Raw genomic sequence first — 25,095 nt, 5'->3', positions numbered from 1 at the left:
GGAGATGTAAAAATCCCATGGCACTATTTCCAGGAAAAGCAGGAAAATTCTCTCTGGTGGCCTGACCAATATTGATCCCTCAGTCCAATATCACAAAATCTGACTGGGTGCTTATCACCACATTGCTATTTATGGGAGCTTTCTGGGTGTCAATTGGTTGCTCCACTCTCTGAATATTACATTGGCCACACTGATTAAACTTCAGAGATACCTGTTTGGCTGTAAAATGCTTTGGGAAATATTCTGAGGTCAGGAAGTGTGCCGCCCACATTATATGCTAGTCTTCAGTGTGAAATAATAGTATATTTTCTTCAATAGGCAGGATTTAAAAAAAGATAAAGTCGTCATAATCCTACAGAACCTTTGGGCTGCTCTTTCATGTGTGTATGTGAGTGCGCGCGTGTGTGTGTGTGTGTGTGTGTGTGTGTGTGTGTGTGAGAGAGAGAGAGAGAGAGAGAGAGAGAGAGAAATGGTGGTTGTTTAACTTGAGGGTCATCATACCTCACACAACAGGACTGGTTGAGAAAGTGATCCCATCGTGGTAACCTCAGACATACGGACCTGAACACGTACTGTTGCCATCGGTCTGCATCACAAGCCAAGTGTCCAGCTAATGATCTCCCCTTCAACCGGATAACGTTCTGGGGACCTGGGTTCAAATCCCACCATGGCAGATGGCTGGATTTGAATTCAACCAATATCTGAAATTAAGAATCTAATGATGACCATGAGTCCATTGTTGATTGTTGGAAACCCATCTGGTTCACTAACGTCTTTTAAGGAAGGAAAGTGCCGTGCGTATCTGGTCTGGCCTACATGTGACTCCAGACCCACAGCAAAGTGGTTGACTGTTAATCACTCCTTGGGCAATTAGAGATAGGCAATACAATGCTGCCTAGCCAGCAACGCCCTCATCCCGTGAATGAATAAAGGGAAAAAGAAATACTCAGGGAAAAGCACTCCATCCTACATCACTCTGTAATGAAGAGCTCTTTCATTAGTCTGACTTGACGACTCTTCACCATTGACACCTCAATCAGAGGGAACAGTTTTCACCACTCACTCGATAAAAATCTTTGTTGTTTTGAAGGCTTTTGTGGTGCCTCCTTTTTGTCCTCGGTGAGTCGTCCCTTTATGTAAAAAATAACTGAAAGAACTGCAGATGCTGGAAATCAGAACAAAACCAGAAATTGCTGGAAAAGCACAGCAGGTCTGGCAGCATCTGTAGGGAGAAATCGGGGTTAATGTTTCGGGTCCTGTGACCCTTACTCAGTTTGAGCTTTTGCGGCAATGTTTGTTTTTGTCCTGTTATGTAACATTGGTCTTCATGGCAAGGGCTTTTCCCCAGGGTGGGGGAGTCCACAATTCAAGGGCATAGGTTTAAGTGAAAGGGGAAAGACTTAAAAGGGACCTAAGGGGTGGCTTTTTCATGCAGAGGGTGGTGTGTGTCTGGAACAAGCTGCCAGAAGAGGCGGTGGAGGCTGGTGCAATTACAACATTTAAAAGGCACCTGAATGGGTACGTGAATAGGAAGGGTATAGAGGGATATGGGTCAAATGCTGGCAAATGGGACTAGATTAATTTAGGATATCTGGTCGGCATGGATGAGTTGAACCATAGGGTCTGTTTCCATGCTCTACAGCTCCATAACTCTATAATTTACTTTCCCATTGTTGGGATCGTCCTGGTGAATTTCTATACATTCATCTTTGTTCTGTAATAGGGTGTCAAAAACTCCAAACTGTGTTACAACTGAGATCTAAAGATTGCCTTGCAGAAATTTATCAACACCTACTTGGTCTTGTACTCTGTGTCCCAATCATGATAAGGTAGTCAATGGTTACCAAGTTGGGATATCTTACTAATGAGCCCTGTTGTTCAACGAACACTTTGAACTTCAGTCAGTGCTACAAAGGTCCAACAAAGTGAGTATAAGCTGGTAGCGCAGCATTCTGCCAACACTTACCTCCAGCTGCGATTGAAGGGCTTTTAAAGACTCGACAATGAAGAGGTAACATTACATCATTACATTCTAAGATCAGTCGTGTGTAAACTGCAAGAGGTAGATGAATTTGACACCGCTGCTGTTTAAAACCTGACCATAAAATGTATCTACTATTTTAAAAGAAACTTAGTGGGTTTTGTTTGATGATAGTCTGAACCATGTGACTTGGTTTATCACTTCCAATCGCAAGTGATAGTTTTCATCTTCAGGACGAGTAGTTCACCATCTGCTTTGTATGGCTTCGTTTTAATCCATTCTCTTTGAATTGGAACGGCCCAGTTGCTGATTTACTGAGAGTCACTGATTGCTTCAGGCCAGTGAGCTGTCAGTGTCACATATGCATCTCATCGGCAAACATTTGCTCGCATTTAGCTGTGACATAACCTCGTGGGAGAAATTCCCTTATGGCGATCCTCAAGCTTACTTGCACACAAACACAAGATATTTGTCCCTAGGCACCTGACAGCCAATGGAATACTTAGTGGAAGTGTTGCAATGTAGTGGCACCAGTTTGCACACGACAAGATCACACAAACTGTAATGAGGCTCTGGTCAGGACATTGGTTTTAGAGGTTTTTTTACTCTGTCTTGGTGAGTGGATGTTGTTGGTTAAGCTAGTATGTATTGTTCATCTGTGGCGAAAATGTGGTGAGCTACCTCCTTGAACCACTGCAGACTTTAAGTGTAAGGACACCCACAGTTCTGCTAAGGGGGGTGTTATAGGATATTGACCCAGCAACGCAGAGCAGCACAGTGGCTCAGTGGTTAGCCTGCTGCCTCACAGCGCTAGGGATCTGGGTTTGATTCCAGCCTTGGACGACTGTCTGTGTGGAGTTTGCACATTCTCCCCGTTACTGTGTGGGCTTCCTCTGGGTGCTCCAGTTCCTTCCCACTGTCAAAAAGTGCGGTGCTGGAAAAGCACAGCCAGTCAGGCAGCATCCAAGGAGCTGGAGAGTCGACGTTTCAAACATAAGCTCTTCATCAGGAATGAGGGGTGGCCCAAGATAAATGGAGAAGGGGTGTGGTTGGAGGAAAGGTAGCTGGGAATGCGATAGGTAGATGAAGGTGGGGGTGATGGTGATGGAGTGGATAGGTGGGAAGGAAGATGGACAGGTAGGACAGTTCAAGAAGGCAGTGCCAATTGGAACTTTGGATCTGGGATATGCTGAAGATGTGCAGGTTAGATGAATTGACCATGGTAAATGCAGGGTTACAGGGATAGGTAGGTCTGGGTGGGATGTCCTTCAGAGGGTTGGTGGACCTGATGGGCCGAATGGTCTGCTTCCACATTGTAGGGATTCTATGAACATTAAAGGAATGGCAAGTCAGGAACATATGGGGCTTGGAGGGGAGCTTGCGTGCGTGGTATTCCCACGATATCTGCGCTTGTTTTTCTAGGTGGTAGAGGGCATGGGTTTCGAAGTGCTTTCAGAAAAGCTTTATTGAGTTGCTGCAGTGCATCTTGTGGCTGATCCACACTGCTGCCAGTGTGCTTTGATGGTGGAGGGTAGATAATGATGATGTTTGATTATCAAGCAGCTGCTTTGTCCTGGATGGTGTCAAGTTTCTTGAGTGTTGTTGGAGCTGCATCCATCCAGGCAAGTAAACAACACTTTTCACTGCATTTTGTGACAAAGTTCACGTGACAATAAATAAATCAAATCAAATCAAGTGGGGAGTATTCTATCACCCTCCTGACTCATGCTTTGTAGACATTGTGGAGTCAGGAAGTGAGTTACTGAGTGCAGAATTCCCCGCCATAGTATTGATACAGCGAGTCCAGTTCAGTTTCTGTTCAGTGATAACCCCCAGGATGTTAATAGTGGGGGATTCGGTGATCACAGTGTAATTAATCATTGAGGAGCAATGATTAGATTCTCTCTTATTGGAGTTGGGGATTGCCTGGCATTTATGTGGTGTGAATGTTCTTTGTCGCTTGTCAGCCCAAGCGGGGATATTGTTCAAATCTTGATGCATTTGAACATGGACTGCTTCAGTATCTAGGGGTTACAAATGGTGTGAACACTGTGCAGTCATCAATGAACATTCCTCTCTCTGATCCTATGATGCAGGGATGATTACTTATGAATCCACTAAAAGTGTTGGGCCTTGGACATTACCATACTAATACCTGCCATGACATCCTCGGCTGAGATGATTGACCTCCAATGCCCACAATTGTCCTCCTTTGTGCTAGGTATGACTCCAACTTGTGAAGAGTTTTCTTCTGATTCCAGTTGATTCCAGTTTTGCTCAGGTTCCCTGATACCACCATTGGTCAACCTTCATTCTGTTTTTGAGTTTGCTCTTTTGTCCACGTCTGGACCAAGTCTGTAATGAGGTGAGAAGTGCGTGGGCCAAGTGGAATCCAAACTGAGCGTCAGTATGCAGGTTATCATTGACAAAGTGCCTGTTGACTATCGATGACATTTTCCATCATTTAACAAAGGACCGAGAGTAGACTGCTGGTGAGGTCATTGACCAGGTCAAATTTGTCCTGCTTTTGATGTAAAGGATATACCTGAGCAAATTTCCACATTGTTACGTGTTGTAGCTACACTGGGAGAGCTTGACTAGGGGTGGAGCAAGTTCCGGAGCATAAGTCTTCAGTACTATTATCAGGATGTTGTCAGGGACTTTGCAGTATCCAGTGCCTCCAACCATTTCTGGATCTCACCTGGAGTGAATTGAATTGGCTAAAGACTGGCATTTTCATTGCTCTGGAGGGAGCCAAGATGGACTGTCCAATCAGCTCTTCTGGCTGAAGGTTGTGTTAAATGTTTTAGCTTTATATTTTCCACACTGAATTGCTGGGCTTCACTGTCATTGACGATGTGGATATCTGTTGAGCTTCTTCCTCTGGTGAATTGTTTAATTGTCCATCACCATTCATGATTGGATGTGGCAGAGCTCAAATATGATCCATTGGTAGAGGAATTGTCTATCGCTTGCTGCTTATACTGTTTGGTATGCAAGTAGTCCTTGTTGTTGCTTCAATAGGCTGTCACCTCATTTTTAGGTATGTCAGATGCTGCTCTTAACACAACTTCCTGCACACTTCATTGAACTAGGCTTGATTCCTTGGCTTGATGGTGATGGGAGATTGAAGGCATATACTGAGCCATTAGGTTGCATTGAAGTACGGTTCTGCTGTTGTGGTGACCCCCAGTGCCTCATGGATGCCCAGTATTTGATAAGAGCTTGGCTAGGCACCAGGAATAACAGTCCTGCTCTTCTTCATAAGATGCTGTTACTTATTTTAATCAGACAGAGTAGGCATGATTTCATTTTAACTTTGCATCAGAAAGATGGCATCTCCAACATCACCACATTCTCTCAGCCTTCACACCAGGAGTTGAACTCAAAACCTCCTGACTCAGAGATGCTGCTGATTAAACCACAAATACAGAAGTCGAGCTAATATCTATTGTAGTTGTTTTAGTAGAGCTAACTTAGGATAGAAGATGGAGTACATGCCTACACTGGACAATGACCTTTATTGACATGCAAGTTCTGCATTCTGAAGTAAACTGAAAGTGTACCACACGTGTGGGTTGAGAAAAGGTGCTTTTATGCCACTTTTTAAGTTAAGCATAACACATTCTTCAGGGTATTTAGAAGTATATTTAGTACACACCATCCTGTGTCATGGAGAAAGGGAGGACTGCAGATGATGGAGCAAAATGTGTTGCTGGAAAAGTGCAGCAGGTCAGGCAGCATCCAAGGAGCAGGAGAATCAACATTCCTCATTCCTTATTCCTGAAGAAGGGCTCATGCCCGAAACGTCGATTCTCCTGCTCCTTGGATGCTGCCTGACCTGCTGCGCTTTTCCAGCAACACATTTTCAGTTTCAATCCTGTGTCAAGTACAATCCACCATTGCTGAAATGAATTAACCAGTATTGGAGATATCTATGTGAATGAATGATTAATATGATCTTCAATTAAATAGCCTGATTTATACAAGATAGGCACAATTCAATCTTTATTTGTAAAAAATTCCGGGCAGTTGCCTTCATAATCTATTCACTCTAGGGTTTAATATTATTTGAAATGCATTGTGTAAACACTAACATTAAAAAAAACGATAAATTTAAAAATTACTTCCATTTAAACAGGAATTTTGGGCACAGACAGTGTTTATATCTTGATATTAATACTGTGGTTACAAAGCATTGACATCTCATTTGACCAATAATTAGTATGTCATTTTTAATACAAAATTTATCAGCAGAATTTTTATTAACAGCATTTTAATTGTACTTAATCAAATACAGGCTGTGGACATTAACTGGCATTCATTTGAACCCGCTACAAACATACAGACAAAAAATATAGTCGTTGGGTTAGGAGATTTCTGCTTGTGATGTATAACTCTATAAACAAATATCGAAGTCTGTAAATATTGGCTCCAGTTCTATCTTTCATCCACAGGCCTTCTGGAATAGAACAATGTGAACGTTATAAATGTTCACCTTTTAAAGGGAATCAATTATACTTTAAAGAGAGAAAAACTGTAGTGCTATGGGGAATGGGAACAACTGGATAAGGGTACAATGGGTAAAATTATTTTCTTTTGTGTTCTGTGACTGCATGATTCTATTTCATGAATAAAGCTTCCTCTCATGTTCTAATTAGGAAGCTAACCTCAGAAGAGAACTCTGCTACAAGTGCAGGTAGTTACTCCTAACCTCACCATAAGTAACAGTATCCATGTCCTGCTGATTTGTGGCAACTTATGGGTACAGTATAAGAGTTGGAAGGTCATGTTGCATCTGTACAGGACATTAGTTAGGCCTGTTTTGGAACACTGAGTGCACTTCTGGTCTCCCTGCTATAGGGAGGATGTTGTGAAACTTGAAAGCGTTCAATAAAGATTTACAAGGATGTTTCCAGATTTGGAGGATTTGAGCTATTGGGAGAGGCTGAGTAGGCTGGGGCTGTTTTCCCTGCAGCGTCAGAGGCTGAGGGGTGATTTTGTAGCGGTTTAAAAACCATGAGGGGCATGGATAGCGTGAATGGACAAGCTCTTTTCCCCAGGACGTGGTTTGGACTGGGGGTGGGTGGGTGGGGGATGGTGGATTCCAAAACTTAAGGGCATAGATTTAGGGTGAGAGGGGAAAGATGCAAAAGAGATGGAAGAGGTAACGTTTTCACGCAGCGGGTGGTGCGTGTATGGAATGAGGAAGTGGTGGATGCTAGTACAATCACATTTGAAAGGCCTCTGGATGGCTGTATGAACAGGAAAGGTTTAGAGGGATATGGACCAAATGCTGGCAAACAGATCTCGATGAATTTAGGGTATCTGGTTGGCATAGACGAGTTGGACTGGAGGGTCTGTTCTGTGCTATACATCTCCATGATTGTAAGTGCCTTGGTATTCACTGTGAACAGGGCTTAGCCTGACCAAACTCATTTTATGTGGGACACCTAAATGCAGAAGAGAGAGGAGACTTTGAAGCCGTAATGAATGAACAGCTGTACTGTGAGTTTCCCACTTTCTAGCAAAGAGAGGAGAGCAATTTGTGGCAATTTCAACCCACCACTATTTCTGTCTGTACTGTGATATTGCCAACAGAGAGGAGAAGGTGAGTGGACAGTATTGTGATGTTTAATTTCAGATCACAGGGCATATGGTGCCAGGATGTGTTGCTACAAATTTGACGTATACCTCTCCGGAGGGAATATGACAATCTCATATGAATAGATCACCAGACCAAGAGTGTTTCAAGACCCTGCGGTTCCAATTTCCTTCGAGCGACATTCAACATGAATCATTTAGCAATAAAATCACTCATACAGGCAGCCAGTGAAGTGACTGCTATTGTGCAGGTTTGGTTTCCAGGGAACTATAAATGTTGAAATCGGACTGATCTTTGACAGGAAAGGTGATAATTAAAAGGTTTCTGTGAAATGACGAAACCAGCCAGAATTGATACTGGACTAATGATACCAGATAAAAATACTATTAGAGACCGACAAAGCTACAGGAAAAGTAGCATTAACCTGGACAACTGCAATAAGGGAGATATATTGTCTCAGCAATGTTCCGAGGTGACATTAAAGGTAGCTACCATGAGTCCTGTAAGATTTATTACACCTTTTTCACCTGCATATTCTCATGCGCATGGGCAATTAGCTGGCTCAATGGCTTAGAACACTATCTTTTGTACCTCTGGGCTCTTGGCACTGAGCATATGATAGTTGCAACAATTAGCTGTAGAATGAGTTTGACGGTTGCAACTAACAGACTTTGAGATTACAGTGAGAATGAGCCTTGAGAAAGTCATAAAGTAGCAATTGTGCTTGTCTGCTGGGGCAAGGTGGAAACTTCTAAAAGGGCTTGGATTTCAAAAGTGTCATTACACAGTAGAAGAAGCATCTCTGTTTTCCAACATCCAAAATAGTTTTACTTTTGACATAAGCACAAGTGTCATTAAAAAAAAAATTATGGGGCATCTAATCTCAACCTGTATTTGCACAGTGAATAGCTGCAGAAAAGGCAAACCTTTTCAACACTATGTGATGGTGCAGAGGACATTTGGAATGAGAAACTGTTTGGAGATGTAGGTTTAGTGAATCATGCGACTAGATTCTGTTCTTTGTCACAAATGTGAAATCTTCAAACCTCAGAGGTTCAGGAGGTAGAAACTAATTGGGACAACATTGCATATGGGTGAGATATCCCAGGATTCATTGTTCAGTTCATTAGCTTGAGTGATTGGGCAAGAGAAAATTAGGTCCATGTGCATTTAGTATCATCATAGAATTCCTAGTGTGGAAACAGGCCATTCAGCCCATCGAATCTACACCAACTCTCCAAAGAACATCCCACCCAGACCCAAACCCCCTGCCCTCTAACCCTGCATTTCCCCTGCATGGCTAATCCACCAAGCCTGCATATCTCTGGACACTACAGGCAATTTAGCATGGTCAATCTACCTAACCTGCACACCTTTGGACTGTGGGAGGAAACTGGAGCACCCAGAGGAAACCTACACAGACACAGGGAGAATGTGCAAACTCCACACAGTCGCCAGAGGCTGGAATCTGGTCCCTGGCGCTGTGAGGCACCAGTACTTGCCAATGAGCCACCTGTACTAGTATTAAGGCATATTCTGTCGCTCTACAAATGGTTGCTTATTATCTATTAAAACTCTAAGTCCTGTACAAATAGCAGACAATATCCTTTTGGTCAACAGTTCAGGCTCTATGAAATATTCAGCCACAGAATTGCTCGAGTTCAGGTTTGTCCATTTCCAACACAAAGCCCACAATGAAACTGAGCCATCGAACTTTTCTTGAAAGAATGATCCTAATCATCCTAATCGGCAAACCTGCAGGTAAATTGTTTCATTTTGTATTGTTAAAACAAAAATCCACCGGTCAGTCAGCTTGAGAATAGATTTACACCTGATTGGCTGAGCATTCCCAAGGTAAGGATTCAAATTAATTTTGAATCTTCAGTGTGCACTGAGCTGTTTAGGCAAGACAAACAAGAATTAGAAATGAATGAGAAAAAGAGTAATTCGCATTCCCAGTCACACTCCATAATGACAATGGCAAATAGTTACGTGCTTTCACAACAATGCTTGCTTTTTTATACCAAGCCAGTTTTGGTTAGTGAGTGATAATATTCATTATTCGTGAAATAATCCCTAATTATAGTCTGCCGATCGGAACAATGGACGTCTTTTTTCTTGACTAACACAGCAGCTTCACTGAATATATTACAGATATCAACATGACAGCACATATTTCTTATATGATTTTTACATATCCCGAACAAGCAATGACTGATATTAGTGTCTCATTGCAGAGCTCAGCTGAAGCTAGAGCTGACAGAAACACAATCTCAAGTAGACTGACATGTACAGCTTTCAGCGCAGCATTTTCTGATAGATCTCAAGAAAACTGAGGGTGTTTTTTAAGTCCAGAGCATTGTTTACTTACAATGTGAGGTTAGTCGTGGCTCACAGAGCACTCCAGTCTCTGGGTTCAAAGGTTTTGGATTCAACACACTCTAGATGCCTGAATCTTGACTGACACATAAGTGCAGCACAGTGGAAAGACTGCACTGTTGAGAGTGGCATTCTTTTTTTTTCAAATGAGGTACTAAACTGAAGTCCCTACCTGCCTTCTCGGCTGGATGTATGTGATCCCAAAGTATTATTTTCAAGGAGCATACGGGAATCAGCCCTACTGTCAGGGCCAATATTAATCATTCATTCAATACCATGAAAATAGATGTTCTGGTGATTATCATATTGCTGTTTTGTGGGAGCTTGCTGTGTGAACATTGCCTGCCAAGTTTCCTCCAGCTGTAACTACCATGTAACATCATGTAATTGGCTGTGAAGCACTTTGTCCTGACATCATGAAAGGGAGCGTCTGTGGAGGGAGAAAGGATTAAAATTTTCAGAACAACTAGGCTTCAACAGTTAGCCCCAATGCAGGAGTTGATGTCCAGCGATCAGGATTTGTTGAGTTTGATTTCCCTTGTCCGACAGCATCAGAGACCGCAGTATAGAGTAACAATTGAAGCTAAGGTGACCTAGTTTGGCCTGGTTTGGAAGTTTGAATTGATTCCTACATCTCGATTGAAAAAATTTTCATCATGATCTTTAATTAGCTTTGTACAGAGAAGGCAATTGAATGGTCAATTATAGCACAACATTTTGTAGATATTTGCAGAAACTCCTGATATGATGCCTTGATGTCTTCACTTTTTTTTAACTGAGGAAATCCATTTCTGCTCCTTGTCCAACACCCAGGGAGTGCTGTGCATGTAGGTACCAGCCCCAGTTTGTACAGCACATAGAATTCTAGAGCACAGACATAGCTAATAAACCTTCTAACAAGCCCCCATCAGTGTTTATGCATCACATGAGCTCCTCCTATTCCATTTGATGTCATCTTATTGTTGGCCATTACATTCACTGTGGTGAGGCACTCATCAGCTGTGAATCATTAGAATCCCTACAGTGTGAAAGCAAGTCATTTGACCTATCAAGTCCACAGCAACCTTCCAAATAGCACCCAAACCCACCACCCTACCCTATCCCTGTAACACTACATTTCTCATGGCTAATGCACACATCCGTGGACATTATGTGGAATTTAGCACAGCCAATCCACCTAACCTGCACATCTTTGGGAGGAAACTGGAGCACCCAGAGGAAAACCCATGCAGATAACGGGAGAATGTGCAAACTCCATAAAGACAGTGGACTTGAATCCATAAAAAATGACATTGATGCAGTGTTGTCCACTTTTTGCACTGAGTTCAGGGAGTCGCAGATGAAGCCTTTTTATTCTGAGCAATCCTGCTTGCCATTTGTTAATATTTTATTACATGCTGAGCCAACTTGGAACAAAGGCCATTCTGATTTGTTGGTATCCATGTGTTATGAAGTGCGGCAGGTTGAACAGGTACAATATTTTCCAACAGGAAGGTTGACTGATTTCGGCATCCATGTCAAAAGTGGCAGCCTGTACAGAGAGGGGCTTTCTCAAAGCCATTCCTGTTTCACTCCATAACTTTTCCAGAAGGCACACAGCAAATCCCATTTATGGACAGGTGAGGTCCACCGCACTTTGGCCAAGTTATTACAAAAGCTGCTTTCGTGAAACTCCAGATTCATATTATTCAAAGGGCAGTGTACGCACCTGGGGCTGAGGCAGAACTTGGCTGAATTATATTTCAGCATCTCAGTCCCACTCCCCAGAGCTAGCCCTTTGTGTATTTCCATTCCCAATGATACTTGTATGTTGCTCAATTCCCCATTATCTGCTCTATGCTCCATTTCCTCCAGTCATTATTTTACACATAGGTAAGCACAAAACCACTTACAAAGTAAATGGTTCCATAATCTTTGAGCAGGTAAGAATATTGCAGTGCACTCATTCAAGCTGTTACAGCTTTGAGACTCAGAAGCAACTATGTTCCAATAGTTAGCAAAAAGCAATAAGCTGGAGAGTGTAGAAATTGCAAATAAACACAGAAATGCTGGAAATACTACCAGCCAGCCTCTGAGACAGTGAGGTACGGTTAATGTTTCAGGTTGGTTGCTTTCCTTGGATTCTGAAGAAAGCTCGTTGACCTGGAGCATGAACCTGACTTTGCCCTTTTGCAGGGTATTTACTTCATTTTCCATTTAATGTGAATTGCTGTTCTTACCCAGCAATGCTGTTCCAAAACTTTTGTCTTGCCAGGATCAAGTGGAGGAGGGAAGACTTGAATTTAAAGTCCATCACAAAAGATGAACTGAAAAGATGATCTGAAGCATCGCAGCACAGGGAAATTAAAGATTAATTAGCCAGCGAGAAAATGAAAAGAATATAAAGTGCTACATTGCATAAAGAAAACAAAAACATGCATCCAATTTCATTGCATTCCTGCATTATTCTGGGTTTTTATTGCATTTCAGGATTCTTATTCTTGTGGTTGGATTTGTGCTCGTTCTCCAAACTGTCATTGTCAAGCCTGAGGTGAGTAGCATACAACAAGTGAAAGCCTGTCTGATTATTGAAAGTTAACAGATATGTGAAAGGAAATGTAAGGCGTACAGTCAGCCTAAAAGTTTGCATAATAACTATATTTACAACTTGCCGGAAGTTGCTCTACACTATTATATAAAATCGATGCAGAAAAAAAGAACAGATTAACATTTTGCAACAGCTTTTGTTTACCTACTAGCGTTAAACAGAATTTGTCCACTTGGCTCCAAGTTCCCTTACCATCTTGGTACAGACATGGGCACAAGAGCTGAACTCCAGAGGTGAGGTGAGAGTGACTGCCCTTGACATCAAGACCATAAAGATTACATCAATAGGGATCAGAGGGGAAGCTCTCCCCTGGCAACTACTTAACCCCCTTGTTATAATCTCTTCCAACCTCTTATGTCGTGCAGAAGATACAAAAACTGAAACACACAAACCAACAGATTGAAGAACAGCGTCTTCCCCACTGATATTAAACATCTGAATGGACCTCTCAAATTTAGATTAGATTCCCTACAGTGTGAAAACAGGCCCTTCGGCCCAACAAGTCCACACCGACCCTCCAAAGAGTAACCCACCCAGACTCATTTCCCTCTGACTAATGCACCTAATGGGCAATTTAGCATGGCCAATTCACCTGACCTGCACATCTTTGGATTATGAGAGGAAACTGGAGCACCCGGAGGAAACCCACGCAGACACAAGGAGAATGGGCAAACTCCACACAGACAGTCATCCAAGGCTGGAATCAAACTTGGGTACCTGGCACTGTAAGGCAGCAATGCTAACCACTGAGCCACCGTGCCACCCCTATTTAATGCTGACTTTGCTTTTTGTCACCTTCTCTGCAGCCGTAACATCGCATCCCTCACTCTGGGGCGGCATGGTGGCTCCATAGTTAGCACTGCACATTCTCCTCGTGTCTGCGTGGGTTTCCTCCGGGTGCTCTGGTATTCCTCCCACATTCCAAAGATGTGCCGGTCAGGTGAATTGGCCATGGTAAATTGCCCATAGTGTTAGGTGCATTAGTCAGAGAGAAGTGGGTCTGGGTGGGTTACTCTTCGGAAGGTCGGTGTGGACTGGTTGGGCCGAAGGACCTGTTTCCACACTGTAGGGAGTCTAATCATTATCCTAATGCACTTTGCATGGTATGATCTGCCTGTACTCCATTCAAAACAAAACCTTTCACTGTACTTAGGTACATGTGACAACAATGCATCAAATCAAAGAAAGATGGTTCTGACTGTTAGAGGCTGGTCATTTCAGTTCCAGGAGTTCCCTCCCATTTTTTTCACCTGCTTCATCAATGATTTTCACATCATCGTAAGGTCAGAGGTTGGGATGTTTGCTCAGGTTCGAATAGTGTGTAACTCCAAAGCTAATCTCTCAGTTACTGAGACAGTTCAATACTGCATGCTACAAGATTTGAAGTATATCCAGTCTTGGACTCATGAGTGGCAAGTAATGTTCGCACCACACAAGTGCCAGACAATGATGATCTCAACAAGAGGATGATTTATAAAAAAAAGCAAATCGACCAACACCTCTTATTTGTATGAAATTTCTTGACCTAGTTTTAAAAAGGGCATTGAGCAGTTTAAAAAAACAGTAATGGCCAGATTTAAACATCAGCTAATGGAAACTTGCACTATTCATTAAGTATTTAACTATTACATTTAACAACAATAATTTCCAGGCTGCTGTGAATTCCAAATATTTAAATCAAATACCAGAAGTATTGAGGTGTAGATGTTTCACAAGGACATCTCTCAATCTTCTGCCTTCAGCAGAATCCCCTGTGCAAGAGTATAAATAGCTTCCCCAAACAACTAACAGGAAATTGGGAGCATGCCAATGAAAATTCTATTCAAGTTAAATGAAAATCATTGCTTACTTTTAAATTTGGGGGCAGCACAGTTGCTCAGTCATTAACACTGTTGCCTCACAGCGCCAGCGACCCAGGTTCAATTCTACCCTCAAGTGACTGTGTGGAGTTTGCACATTCGCCCTGTGTCTGGGTGCTCCAGTTTCCTCCCACACTCCAAAGATGTGCAAGTTAGGTAGATTGGCCATGCTAAATTGCCCATTGTGTTCTGTGATGTGTTGGTTGGGTGTGTTAGCTATGGGAAATGCAGGATTATAGAGTTGGGGGATGGATCTGGTTGGAATGCCAGTTGGAAGGTTGGTGTGGACTTGTTGGGCCAAATGGCCTGTTTCCAAATGGTGAGGATTCCATTTTAAAAGGCTTTATAACAATTGCTTAAGTTTTTGACTTTCTATTTCTGTTGGAAATAGCAGAAACATTGCACTGTGTAGCCCAGCCACTTTGACCTCTTTAAGATGTATCTGAAAACTTACCGAAAATACTGAAAATTTACCCAACTACTAAACGTCAGCTATCAACTTGCTTGTATGAAAATTCACAAGACAATCTTACAACACCATAAAAAGACTTTAAGGTTGCATGATGAGGCCACTTATTCATTCCTGGTGTGTTGGCATCACTGGCAAGGCTGGCATTTGTTGCCAATCACTAAATGCCTTGAGAAAGTGATGGTGAGCTGACATATTGAAACACTGCCGTCCACGTGAGGTAAGGACACTGACCGTGCTATTAGGAATGGGGTTTCAGAATTTTGACCCAGTAACAATGAAGGAATAAGACTCCAAGTCAGGGTGGTGACAGAACTGGACAGGAACTTGCAGCTGGACGTGTTCCATTCATCTGGTAACTATCATGGAAGGTACTATCCCAGCTAGTTGCTGCAGTGCATTTTGTAAATGGAACACATTGTAGCAGTTGTGCACGAGTGGAGGAAGGGGTAAATATTAAAGGCGGTGAACGCAATGTTGACCGACTGGCTGTTTTATCCTGGATGACATTGACATTTTTGAGTGTTGGTGATGTACTCATCTAAGGAGTATTCCATCACACTCCTGACATGTACCTTGTACTTGATGGACAGGCTTTGTGGGCCAGTGCATGGCAGGAGTGGGAGGTGAGTCATCATTGAATCCCAACCCTCAGCTCTCTCCTTGCAGCCACACAATTTGTGGTGTTCATCCTGTTAATTTTAAGATCAACAATAGCTGCCTGGACATAGCACAAGGGTGAGGTGATGGCCTAGTGGTATTATCACTAGATAATTGACCCAGGTAATATTCTGGGGACCTGGGTTTGAATCCAGCCATGGCTGATGGTGGAACTTATATTCTTTATAAAATAAATCTGGAATTAAGAGTCTAATGGTGACCATAAATTGACTGACAAGGAGAAGAACTCCATCTGGTTCGCAAATGTTCTTTAAGGAAGGAAACTGCCATCCTTACTGACCATGTGACTTCAGGCTAAAAGCAATGTGGTTCACGCTCATCCCTCCCTCTGGGCAATTAGGGATGGGACATAAATGCTGACCTGGCCAGCGATGCCCTCATCCTCTGAATGAGTAACAATGAAAGTGGCATGTTCAATGATGAGAATACAACTGAATATTAAGAGAAAATGATTGGCTATTCTTTCATTTCTTGTACTTGGGCGGTGTGAGTGGACATTAGTTCAAATGAACAAATTGTCCTGAATTCTACTCCATTTGGCAGTGATAGATAGATTCTACAGTTACATACTGGGGTTGCAGATGACTACCAAACATTGAACTGAGGTGAAAAGCTTCAATGATTGACCACCAATTCCCATGAGGAAGTCATGGGTGAGGGAAAAGCAATTGTCACCACGTTTCAGGAAATAAAATTTCACTTCTTGATATGGTCAAAGAAATTTATAAATCTCAAGTCCATGGCTGCACGTCTGGTACAGTATTTGAAACATCCCAATGAATCATCAGTACTTCATTGCAATGATCAAAACCCTGGTATTTGCATGGTCTGGCACCTTAGCTGCTTACATGGGACAATCTCTGCTAACACCCAAAATGCTCATCCAATACTTCTTCATTTACCACCAGTACAATTTTGCTGTCAGTGATAATTGAGCAGTAATATTATTGGCTCCAAATCGAGGGCCCTAATCGTTTAGCACTTCTGTGATCCATGTATGGCTGACAGCTTGAATGTTAATGAGTATCATCAAGAGAGGAATCACTGGCAGTTTCAATATACCCGGCAAATCCAGACATTGAATTATGACTAGTTTCAATGTCCAACAGAAATTCCACACTGACAGAAAGCATGTCAACTTGACATTCTACTTCCTGCTGCCGTATAGCCCCCACATCCTGACCAAAGCTAGATAAAAGGGCACCCTTTAAGGTTATTTTGATGAAAAGAAACAGCCATAATCTTCCCTACATAATACTCTGAGCTCCAAGAAGCAATTAAGATATGTGTGCAATTATGGCATCAATTCATTAAAATTAATCTCTCAACAATCAATTAAGTGATGACCTCAATCATTATGTCAGCTTTATTCATCAGCAAGCTCAATATTTTCCAGCTCAAAGTGCAAACTATTGGGTAAATATTAGCCAATGTTTGTTACAATCTACCATCATGATTCAACTCGTGGAAGTTAGTTATTTTACAAGTGGAGCACACATTGTTCTTTCAGTATTCAGTTTTCATCCATTTGACTGCCTTTTTACATCCATGTGGATGATAGCCATCACATCACAACACTGCAGAACAAGCTATTTGTTCACTTGTTGCTCTCAACAATAGTATATAAATGATCTGAGATCCAGCATTACCAGTTGGGTGCTCGGTAAATGTTTTGCTGCTGTACCTCAACAATGTCAAAAGTCAAACGACAGGTTTATTTGAAATTGCAAGCTTCCGGAGCTCTGGTCCTTCCCCGGCAGAGTTCTGTATTTACATATTCGGATGGGGTTGTCTTATTCCATCAATTTGACATGACAATTTTGAACTCTTGAACAATTGAGCAATATTCCACTTTAGTGTCAAACTGTAGGATGAACCGAACCTATTTTGAACTGCCAAACCTCTTTAGCTGAGAAACTCCAGTGGATGGAGAATGTATGAGCCTGATGTTCACACTCAATATCAAAGAGATAATGTCCTAACTCCTGAGCCGCACTGTCCCTAAATTACCTTTACATTTCAATATCCTTTTGGTTTTATACTCAACAGAAACAGCAAGCAGAGGGTGGACTTGCTCACGATGAGCCACTGAATGAACCAGAGGAAGATCGAGACATGATCTATCACAGCCTGCCAGATAATCTTCATCACAACCTCCAGCCAGAGATGGTTGTGTTACGTGAGACACCAATGAATGAGCCCGAGGAAGACCGAGATATGATTCACCACGGTGACTCAAATATTCTTCAACAGGAGTTCCAGACATTAGTTGAGCCAGCAGAAGATCATAACAGTGCCGAGATTCCTAGACATAATCATGTAAAGCTGGTTTTGCCATATGACCCATTAAATGAGCCCGAGGAAGATCGAGACATGATCTATCACAGCCTGCCTGATAATCTTCATCACAGCCTCCACCCCCAGATGGTTGTATTACATGAGACACCAATGAATGAGGCAGAAGAAGATCGCGATATGATCCATCATGGGATCTGAAGTCCTGATTGTCCGACAACACAGTTATACAGCACAGGAGATAGAAGATTTGATTCATCACTGCATTAATTTAAAGCTTCAGAATTCTTCCAAATGCAACCCAGATTTATGAAACAGAACCGATGCAATCAGAACTGTTTTGAAATACTAGAATTCCATAACTCAACAATGAAAGTTATTAAGATCAAAACAGAAATGAAATATCTTTGAGAAATTAGGCTAATTTAAAAACTGGTTGGAAAAGTAATTATGGTCATATCATTAGATTGGTGTTGGAGCTACTTGGACTCATCACTGCTCAGCCACATATTGTTCTGTGAATTAATCACAGGCATCAAGAACTACTAATCAAAAAGTAATAAGACCGCAGAAAGGATAATGCTTCCACCAGTATTAAAAAGTAATTGCGTGATGACAATATAACATTATACAGTGAGATAATGATGGGATTTGTTTTCCTTGGAGCTACTGTAGCACTTGGCAAGTGAGTTGACAATCCCATTTCCACCTCAAAAAGAGTTGGCCTCATGTTTTTCACAAAGTTATGCTGATCCATCAAGAACAGCTCCATGCAAATTCTCAGCCAAATGTGTTTCGACATATCAAGAATTCCTCTCTCTCCCTTTCAGTTTAAAAGCTATTTATCAATCTTAATTAAATGAGTTGAAGGCTCTCCTTAAACAGTTGAGCAAGGAAAATCAGATTCAATATTCCAACCCCTCAATGTTAAAATTAATGGTATGAGTTTAAGAAACAAATTAAATATTCAGAAGAACTATCCAGCATATCATATTGTAACTCTGTATTGCCTAACTGTAGGAGATTAAAATGACAGTGATTAGAGATTGAATTAAGTTTGAACTTCAATTACACATCACACTATTTTTACAGATTCACTCTGTTTAATGAAAGCTTTTCAATTATCACGCTGACTTTTGTTTTGTTTCTTTGGGGGTTTCATTTGCATCATACAATTTAAGTGCCTGTTTTAGAAAATAATGGTGACTCAATATACTGCCTCTCAGCCATCAGGGAAAAATATCAACTGTTTCGTCAAATCCCTACAGTGTGGAAACAGGCCATTTGGCCCAACAAGTCCACAGTGACCCTCCAAACAGGAACCCGCCCAGACCCATTGCTCTACATTTACCCCTAACTAATGCACCTAACCTACACATTAATGGTACGAGTTTAAGAAACAAATTAAATATTCAGAACTATCCAGCATATCATATTGCTGCTCTGCATTGCCTAACTGTAGGAGATTAAAATGACAGTGATTAGAGATTGAATTAAGTTTAAACTTCAATTACACATCACACTATTTTTACAGATTCACTCTGTTTAATGAAAGCTTTTCAATCATCTCGCTGACTTTTGTTTTGTTTCTTTGGGGGTTTCATTTGCAAAATACAATTTACGTGCTGTGGGCAGCACGGTGGCTCAGTGTTTAGCACTACTGCCTCACAGCACCAGGGTGCCAGGTTCAATTCCAGCCTTGGACAATTGTCTGTATGGAGTTTGCACATTCTCCCCGTGTCTGTGTGGGTTTGCTCTGGGTGCTCCAGTCCTCCCACAGTCCAAAGATGTGCAGGTCAGGTGAATTGGCCATGCTAAATTGCCCATAGTGTTAGGCGCATTAGTCAGAGGGAAATGGGTCTGGGTGTGTTACTCTTCGGAGGGTTGGTGTGGACTTGTTGGGCAGAAGGGCCTGTTTCCACACCGTAGGGAATCTAATCTAATCCCTGAATGCTATGGGCAATTTAACATGGTCAATTCACCTAACCTGCACATCTTCAAATTGTGGGAGGAAACCAGAGCACCAGAGGAAACCCACGCAGACGTGGGGAAAATGTGCTGACTACACATATACAGTCGCCCAAAACTGGAATTGAACCTGAGTCCCTGATGCTGTTAGGCAGCAGCACAAACCACTGAGCCCATGTGCCACCCCATGCTTCTTTGGTCAAGCACATTGTCAGGCTTTAGAGGAACAACAGATATTGCTGGAAAAGCTCAGCAGGTCTGGCAGCATCTGTGAAGAGAAATTAGAGTTAATGTTTTGGGTCTGGTGATCTTTCCTCAGGCTTTGAAGGACTATGTTTTTATACTGAATATGATGCAGATTTGCATTTTAGTCCAATGGGGAGATGCCCCTGTTCCCCTCCTATGAAAGCTGTCCCTCATTGCCATCTGGTCCAAACTCTCACAATCAGCCTCCCCCCTTGCTTGCTATGACCTTCCCTTTGGTAGGCCTGTCCTCTGCACTTTGACCTCACTATGCCAAGGGGTGATGGGTAATGATGATCTCAGTCAATGCCTGAGCACTGAGAATCCTGCCAGTATCACCCCACCTCTTCCCCAAGTACAATGGACCCCTCCTCTTGACTTGTTCCTCTTCGTCCTGCTCTCACATCGGCGGGAGCTGGGTGGTATATCCTGGAGAAGATGTGACTGGCTTCTCACTGTGTACCCACCTCCCCTCAGAAACTGACAGCATTTTTAATCCATCCATACCCATTTCAGATTTCTTCCAAATTTCATATTCTCCTCCAGTTGGCTCTGGGAGAGCTTTTAATTGGCCTTAACAGACAATGCAGCAGAATCCTTGTTCCTGTTTCCCTCTGTCCTGATGAATATTGTTACTGTACTAATATAAGAACATAGCAATTAGGAGCGGCAATAGGCAATTTAACCCTTTGAACCCTCTCTGCTATTTAACATGGTCATGGCTGATCTTATCCTGGTCTCTACTTTGCTGCCTACTCCATGTAGCCCTCTGTCCTGCTTTTCATCAGAAACATTATCTATTTCCTTCTTGTAGGAGCAAATGACTACAGATGCTGGAATTTGAACTGAAAACCCGCTGGAGATCACAGCGGGTCAGGCAACATCCATGGCGAGACAGCAAGCTAACGTTTCGCGTCGAGACTCAACATTAGCTGGCTCTCTCTCCACGTGGGCTACCTGACCCACTGTGATTTCCAGCATTTTTTTGTCTTCAATATTTCTTTCTTGAGTCTGTTGATTGCTTCTGCCTCCACTGCACTCTGGGGCAGATTCGCACCCATCTGAGAGAAATCATTCTTCTCATCTCAGTTTCAAACCGATCTCCTCTCACTTCATATCTATGACCTTCGAGACTGGTCCACCTTTTCCCACTTAGCATTTTATAGACTTCAATCAGATCCCTTCCCCCCCCCAATCCATTCTTCTGAAGTCCAGCCAAGCTATTCATATAACAGTACTTTCAACCCCAGAACCAACCTGGTGAACCTCCTCTGAACTACCTCTTGTGCCACCACATCCTTCCATAACTGAGGGGACCAAAACTGGACACAATACTCCAGGTATAGTCTCTCCAACACCTTATATAATTCTAACAACACTTTATTACTTTCATAATCCAGTCTTTTTGCGAGAAATGCTCCAATTCCATTTTAGTTTCTTTTACACGCTGCACCTGCAAACCCACTTTCTACAATTCATGCCCCAGATTGTTCTGCACTGACACACTTTGAACCTGTTTCCCATTTCGAAAATATTTTGGCCATTTATTTTTCCAGTCAGAATGGACAACCACAACACTTATCCAGGTTAAACTTTAGCTGCCTCTCAATACCCACCTGTAAACTCTTTACCTCTTCATCACAGCCTGCCTTCCCACCTATTTTAGTATCATTTGCAAATTTTGCTGTGTTACACTCTGCCCCTGCTGGCAGACTGTAAATAGTTGAGGTCTGAGAACTGAACCCTACAGCATCCCACTAGTTAGGTTCACCAACCAGAGAAAGACCCATCTATCCTAACCCTCTGTTTTCTTTCAGTCAGCCAATCCTCCATCCAAGCCAAACTCAACTCTTAACCAACGGGATTGAGTCTATTTTTTGAACCCCTTTCCCCATTCCTTCACCTTCACTGCTTCTATCCTTGATCTAAGGAGACCAGTGAATTCAGCTTTATCTCTTATTGAACATCGAATGACTTCTATGAAAGGGACAGGCACATTTCATTCAGGCAGCATTGGAATCCTTAAAGGAAAATGCTTCTCAGAGCAAGAATTTGAAGCCTTGCAAACAGGAATGGAGTTAGGAGCAGGAAGGGAGATCACATGCACAACAAAACAGAGTGATATCTTGGCAGCTTATCAGACCAGGAATGAGAGGAAAAACATAGAATTTTGGAGCGGAATACCAGAGGCAGGGACATAATGGTTGGTTGATCTCCAATGATGCAGTAATGCAGCAAATGGACAATTTATGAGAGAGAGAAACACAGTAAGAGGTAAGTACCTTGGAACCTGTGGTTTTCTGGTTACATTTGAGAGAGTCCGTGGCAGGATTTCCAAATGCTGGCAAGAACATTGACATCATTTTGCACAGGCAAGTTGGAGTTCAGGGAAAACAGCAGTTTTTTCTGACTCCAAGAGAGGAATCGTAGAATCCCCTACAGTGTAGAAGGTGGCCATTTGGCCCATTGAGTCCACATTGACACTCTGAAGAGCATCCCACCCATACCCACACTTCTGCCTTATAACCCTGCACATCTCATGGCTAACCCACCTAACTTACACACCCTGGATACTGTGGGGAGATTTACCATGGCCAATCCGCCTAATTCTTTGCTGTTTGGAGTTCTACAAAGCATATTGGAAGATGGTTGTAGTTCTTGGAGGTCAGTCATTTCAGCTCCAGGACATCTCTACAGGAGTTCCTCAGAGCAGTGTTCTAGGCCCAACCACGGTGGCACAGTGGTTAGCACTGCTGCCTCACAGCGCCAGAGACCCAGGTTCAATTCCCGCCTCAGGCGACTGACTGTGTGGAGTTTGCACGTTCTCCCCATGTCTGCGTGGGTTTCCTCCGGGTGCTCCGGTTTCCTCCCACAGTCCAAAGATGTGCAGGTCAGGTGGATTGGCCTTGCTAAATTGCCCATAGTGTTAGGTAAGGGGTAGATGTAGGGGTATGGGTGGGTTGCGCTTCGGCGGGGCGGTGTGGACTTGTTGGGCCGAAGGGCCTGTTTCCACACTGTAAGTAATCTAATCTAGTAACCTAATCTTCAGCTGCTTCATCAATGATTTTCCTTCCATTGTAAGATCATAAGTGAGGATGTTCACCACCATTCATGACTCCTCAGATACTGAAGCAGTCCATGTTCAAATGTAACAAGATCTTGACAATAACCAGGTTTGGGCTGACAAGTAGCAAGTAACATTCATTCCACACAAATGCCATGGAATGACCATGTCCAATAAGAGACAATCTAATCACCACTCCTTGACATTTGAAGGTGCTACAGTCACTGAATTCCTCACTATCAACATCCTGGGTATTACCATTGCCCAGAAACCCAACTGGACTCACCACATAAACACAGTGGCTGCAAGAGCAGGTCAGAGGCTAGGAATACTGCGACCAGGAACTCACCTCCTGACTCTCCAAAGCCTGTCCACCATCTATAAGTCACAAGTCAGGAGTGTGACGGAACACTCCCCCCTTGCTTGGATGGGTACAGCTCCAACAACACTCAAGAAGTTTGACACAAATCCAGGACAAAGCAGGCCATGTGATCGGTACCACATCCACTCCCTCTACCACAACAGTCAGTAACAGCATTGTGTACTACCTACAAGATGCACTGCAGCAAGTTACCAAAAATCCTCAGACAGCATCATGACCATTTCCATCTAGAAGGGCAAGGGCAGCAGATACATGGGAACACCACCCCCTGCAATTTCACCTTCAAGCCACTCACCATCCTGACTTGGAAATAAATTGCCGTTCATTCACTGGGTCAAAAGCCTGGAATTCCCTCCCTAAGGGCATTGTGGGTCAACCTACAGCATGTGGACTACCGGGCTGGAGAAGGCAGCTCACCCCCACCTTCTCAATGGGCAATAGTGCTGGCCAGTCATTGATGTTCACATCCCTCGGAGGAATTTAAAAATCTGACTGAATGGTTGAGGAGACGTGATGGGCTGAATGGCCTACTTCTGGCCTGTGGTAATAGCAATCATAGAACACAAGGAGAGAACATTTCACTCAACATGTTGTTAAATCCTGCAGCAAAATAAATTCTTGGGAAACATTTCCAGCTGGATTCTTTCTTAAGCAGTTTGTTCTGGGCACACTCATACCGGAAAATGTTGGCACTTTCCTGTTTGAATATTAATTTTTTCCCAACTGGATCTCAATCTCGATGCCAAGATTCGATTACTTGATTTTTATGTCATTTAAATATTGCCTTCACCTGCGGGGTGTGTGGGGAGGTTTTGAATTAGATCTTCAATTTGAGTCTTTCTTAAGCAGTACTCCTTAATGAAGCATTGTAGCGACTAATAATCTATCCCTCCAGAGTTCTGTAAGAAAAGTGGCCAACTTTTCATGGCTGCTAGTCAATTCGCTTTAACAGCAAAGCCCACACACTGTCAAGAATGATTTAGCAAGCCCAGAGTCTCACGTAACATTTCCGCATATCTCTGCAAGTCATGGGCAATGTGCATGTTATTGCCTCTTGAGCACAGTTTGCCAGAGAGGTCCGTATTGTGAATGCGTGTGCAGCCTTTGCTTTGTTTGAGCTGACAACTGAACCTGCTGTGGATTTCTCTCCATTCCCTCATTAAACGCAACCAAGCTTAGTGTTTTGCAGCTTCTGAGTGATGTAATCCCTGTGAATAATTCATCGCTGAATCGAATGGCCTGAGGATTTGTGTCAGACCGGCCAATTATTTGGCTGAAATATTATCCTCTCCATCGCCCTGTTGCAATGTTTGCAAAAGCAATGCAGAGTGAGATCAAGTCAGGAACAGAATCCTGTTCCTAAATGATTAAGACCAGATTCAGCAAGTAGCCAACACACACAATAAAGCAACATCATCCTGCAAAGATGAGGAACAATGGGGTTAGAAAGCTGCAGTTTATGGTATAAATCTTCTTGTTATAAACAATGACTGCAGATGCTGGAAACCAGATTCTGGATTAGTGGTGCTGGAAGAGCACAGCAGTTCAGGCAGCATCCAAGCAGCTTTGAAATTGATGTTTC

At 42.7% G+C, this 25,095-nt stretch overlaps 1 protein-coding gene across 1 annotated transcript; it reads left to right on the top strand.

Annotated features, from left to right (window-relative positions):
• Positions 1-1,945: 1,945 nt before the first annotated feature.
• LOC140484517 (uncharacterized) lies at positions 1,946-18,900 on the top strand. Its single transcript, XM_072582895.1, has 3 exons — positions 1,946-2,011; positions 12,435-12,495; positions 17,611-18,900. The coding sequence occupies exons 1-3, from the start codon at positions 2,004-2,006 to the stop codon at positions 18,055-18,057; spliced, it is 516 nt and encodes a 171-aa protein (XP_072438996.1). The 5' UTR covers positions 1,946-2,003; the 3' UTR covers positions 18,058-18,900.
• The last annotated feature ends 6,195 nt before the right edge of the window (positions 18,901-25,095 follow it).

This window comes from Chiloscyllium punctatum, chromosome 13 (genome assembly GCF_047496795.1).
Source record: "Chiloscyllium punctatum isolate Juve2018m chromosome 13, sChiPun1.3, whole genome shotgun sequence".
NCBI classification, from domain to species: domain Eukaryota; kingdom Metazoa; phylum Chordata; class Chondrichthyes; order Orectolobiformes; family Hemiscylliidae; genus Chiloscyllium; species Chiloscyllium punctatum.
Note: the sequence above shows the minus strand (reverse complement) of the source record. Positions and strands in the feature narration are given on the sequence as shown.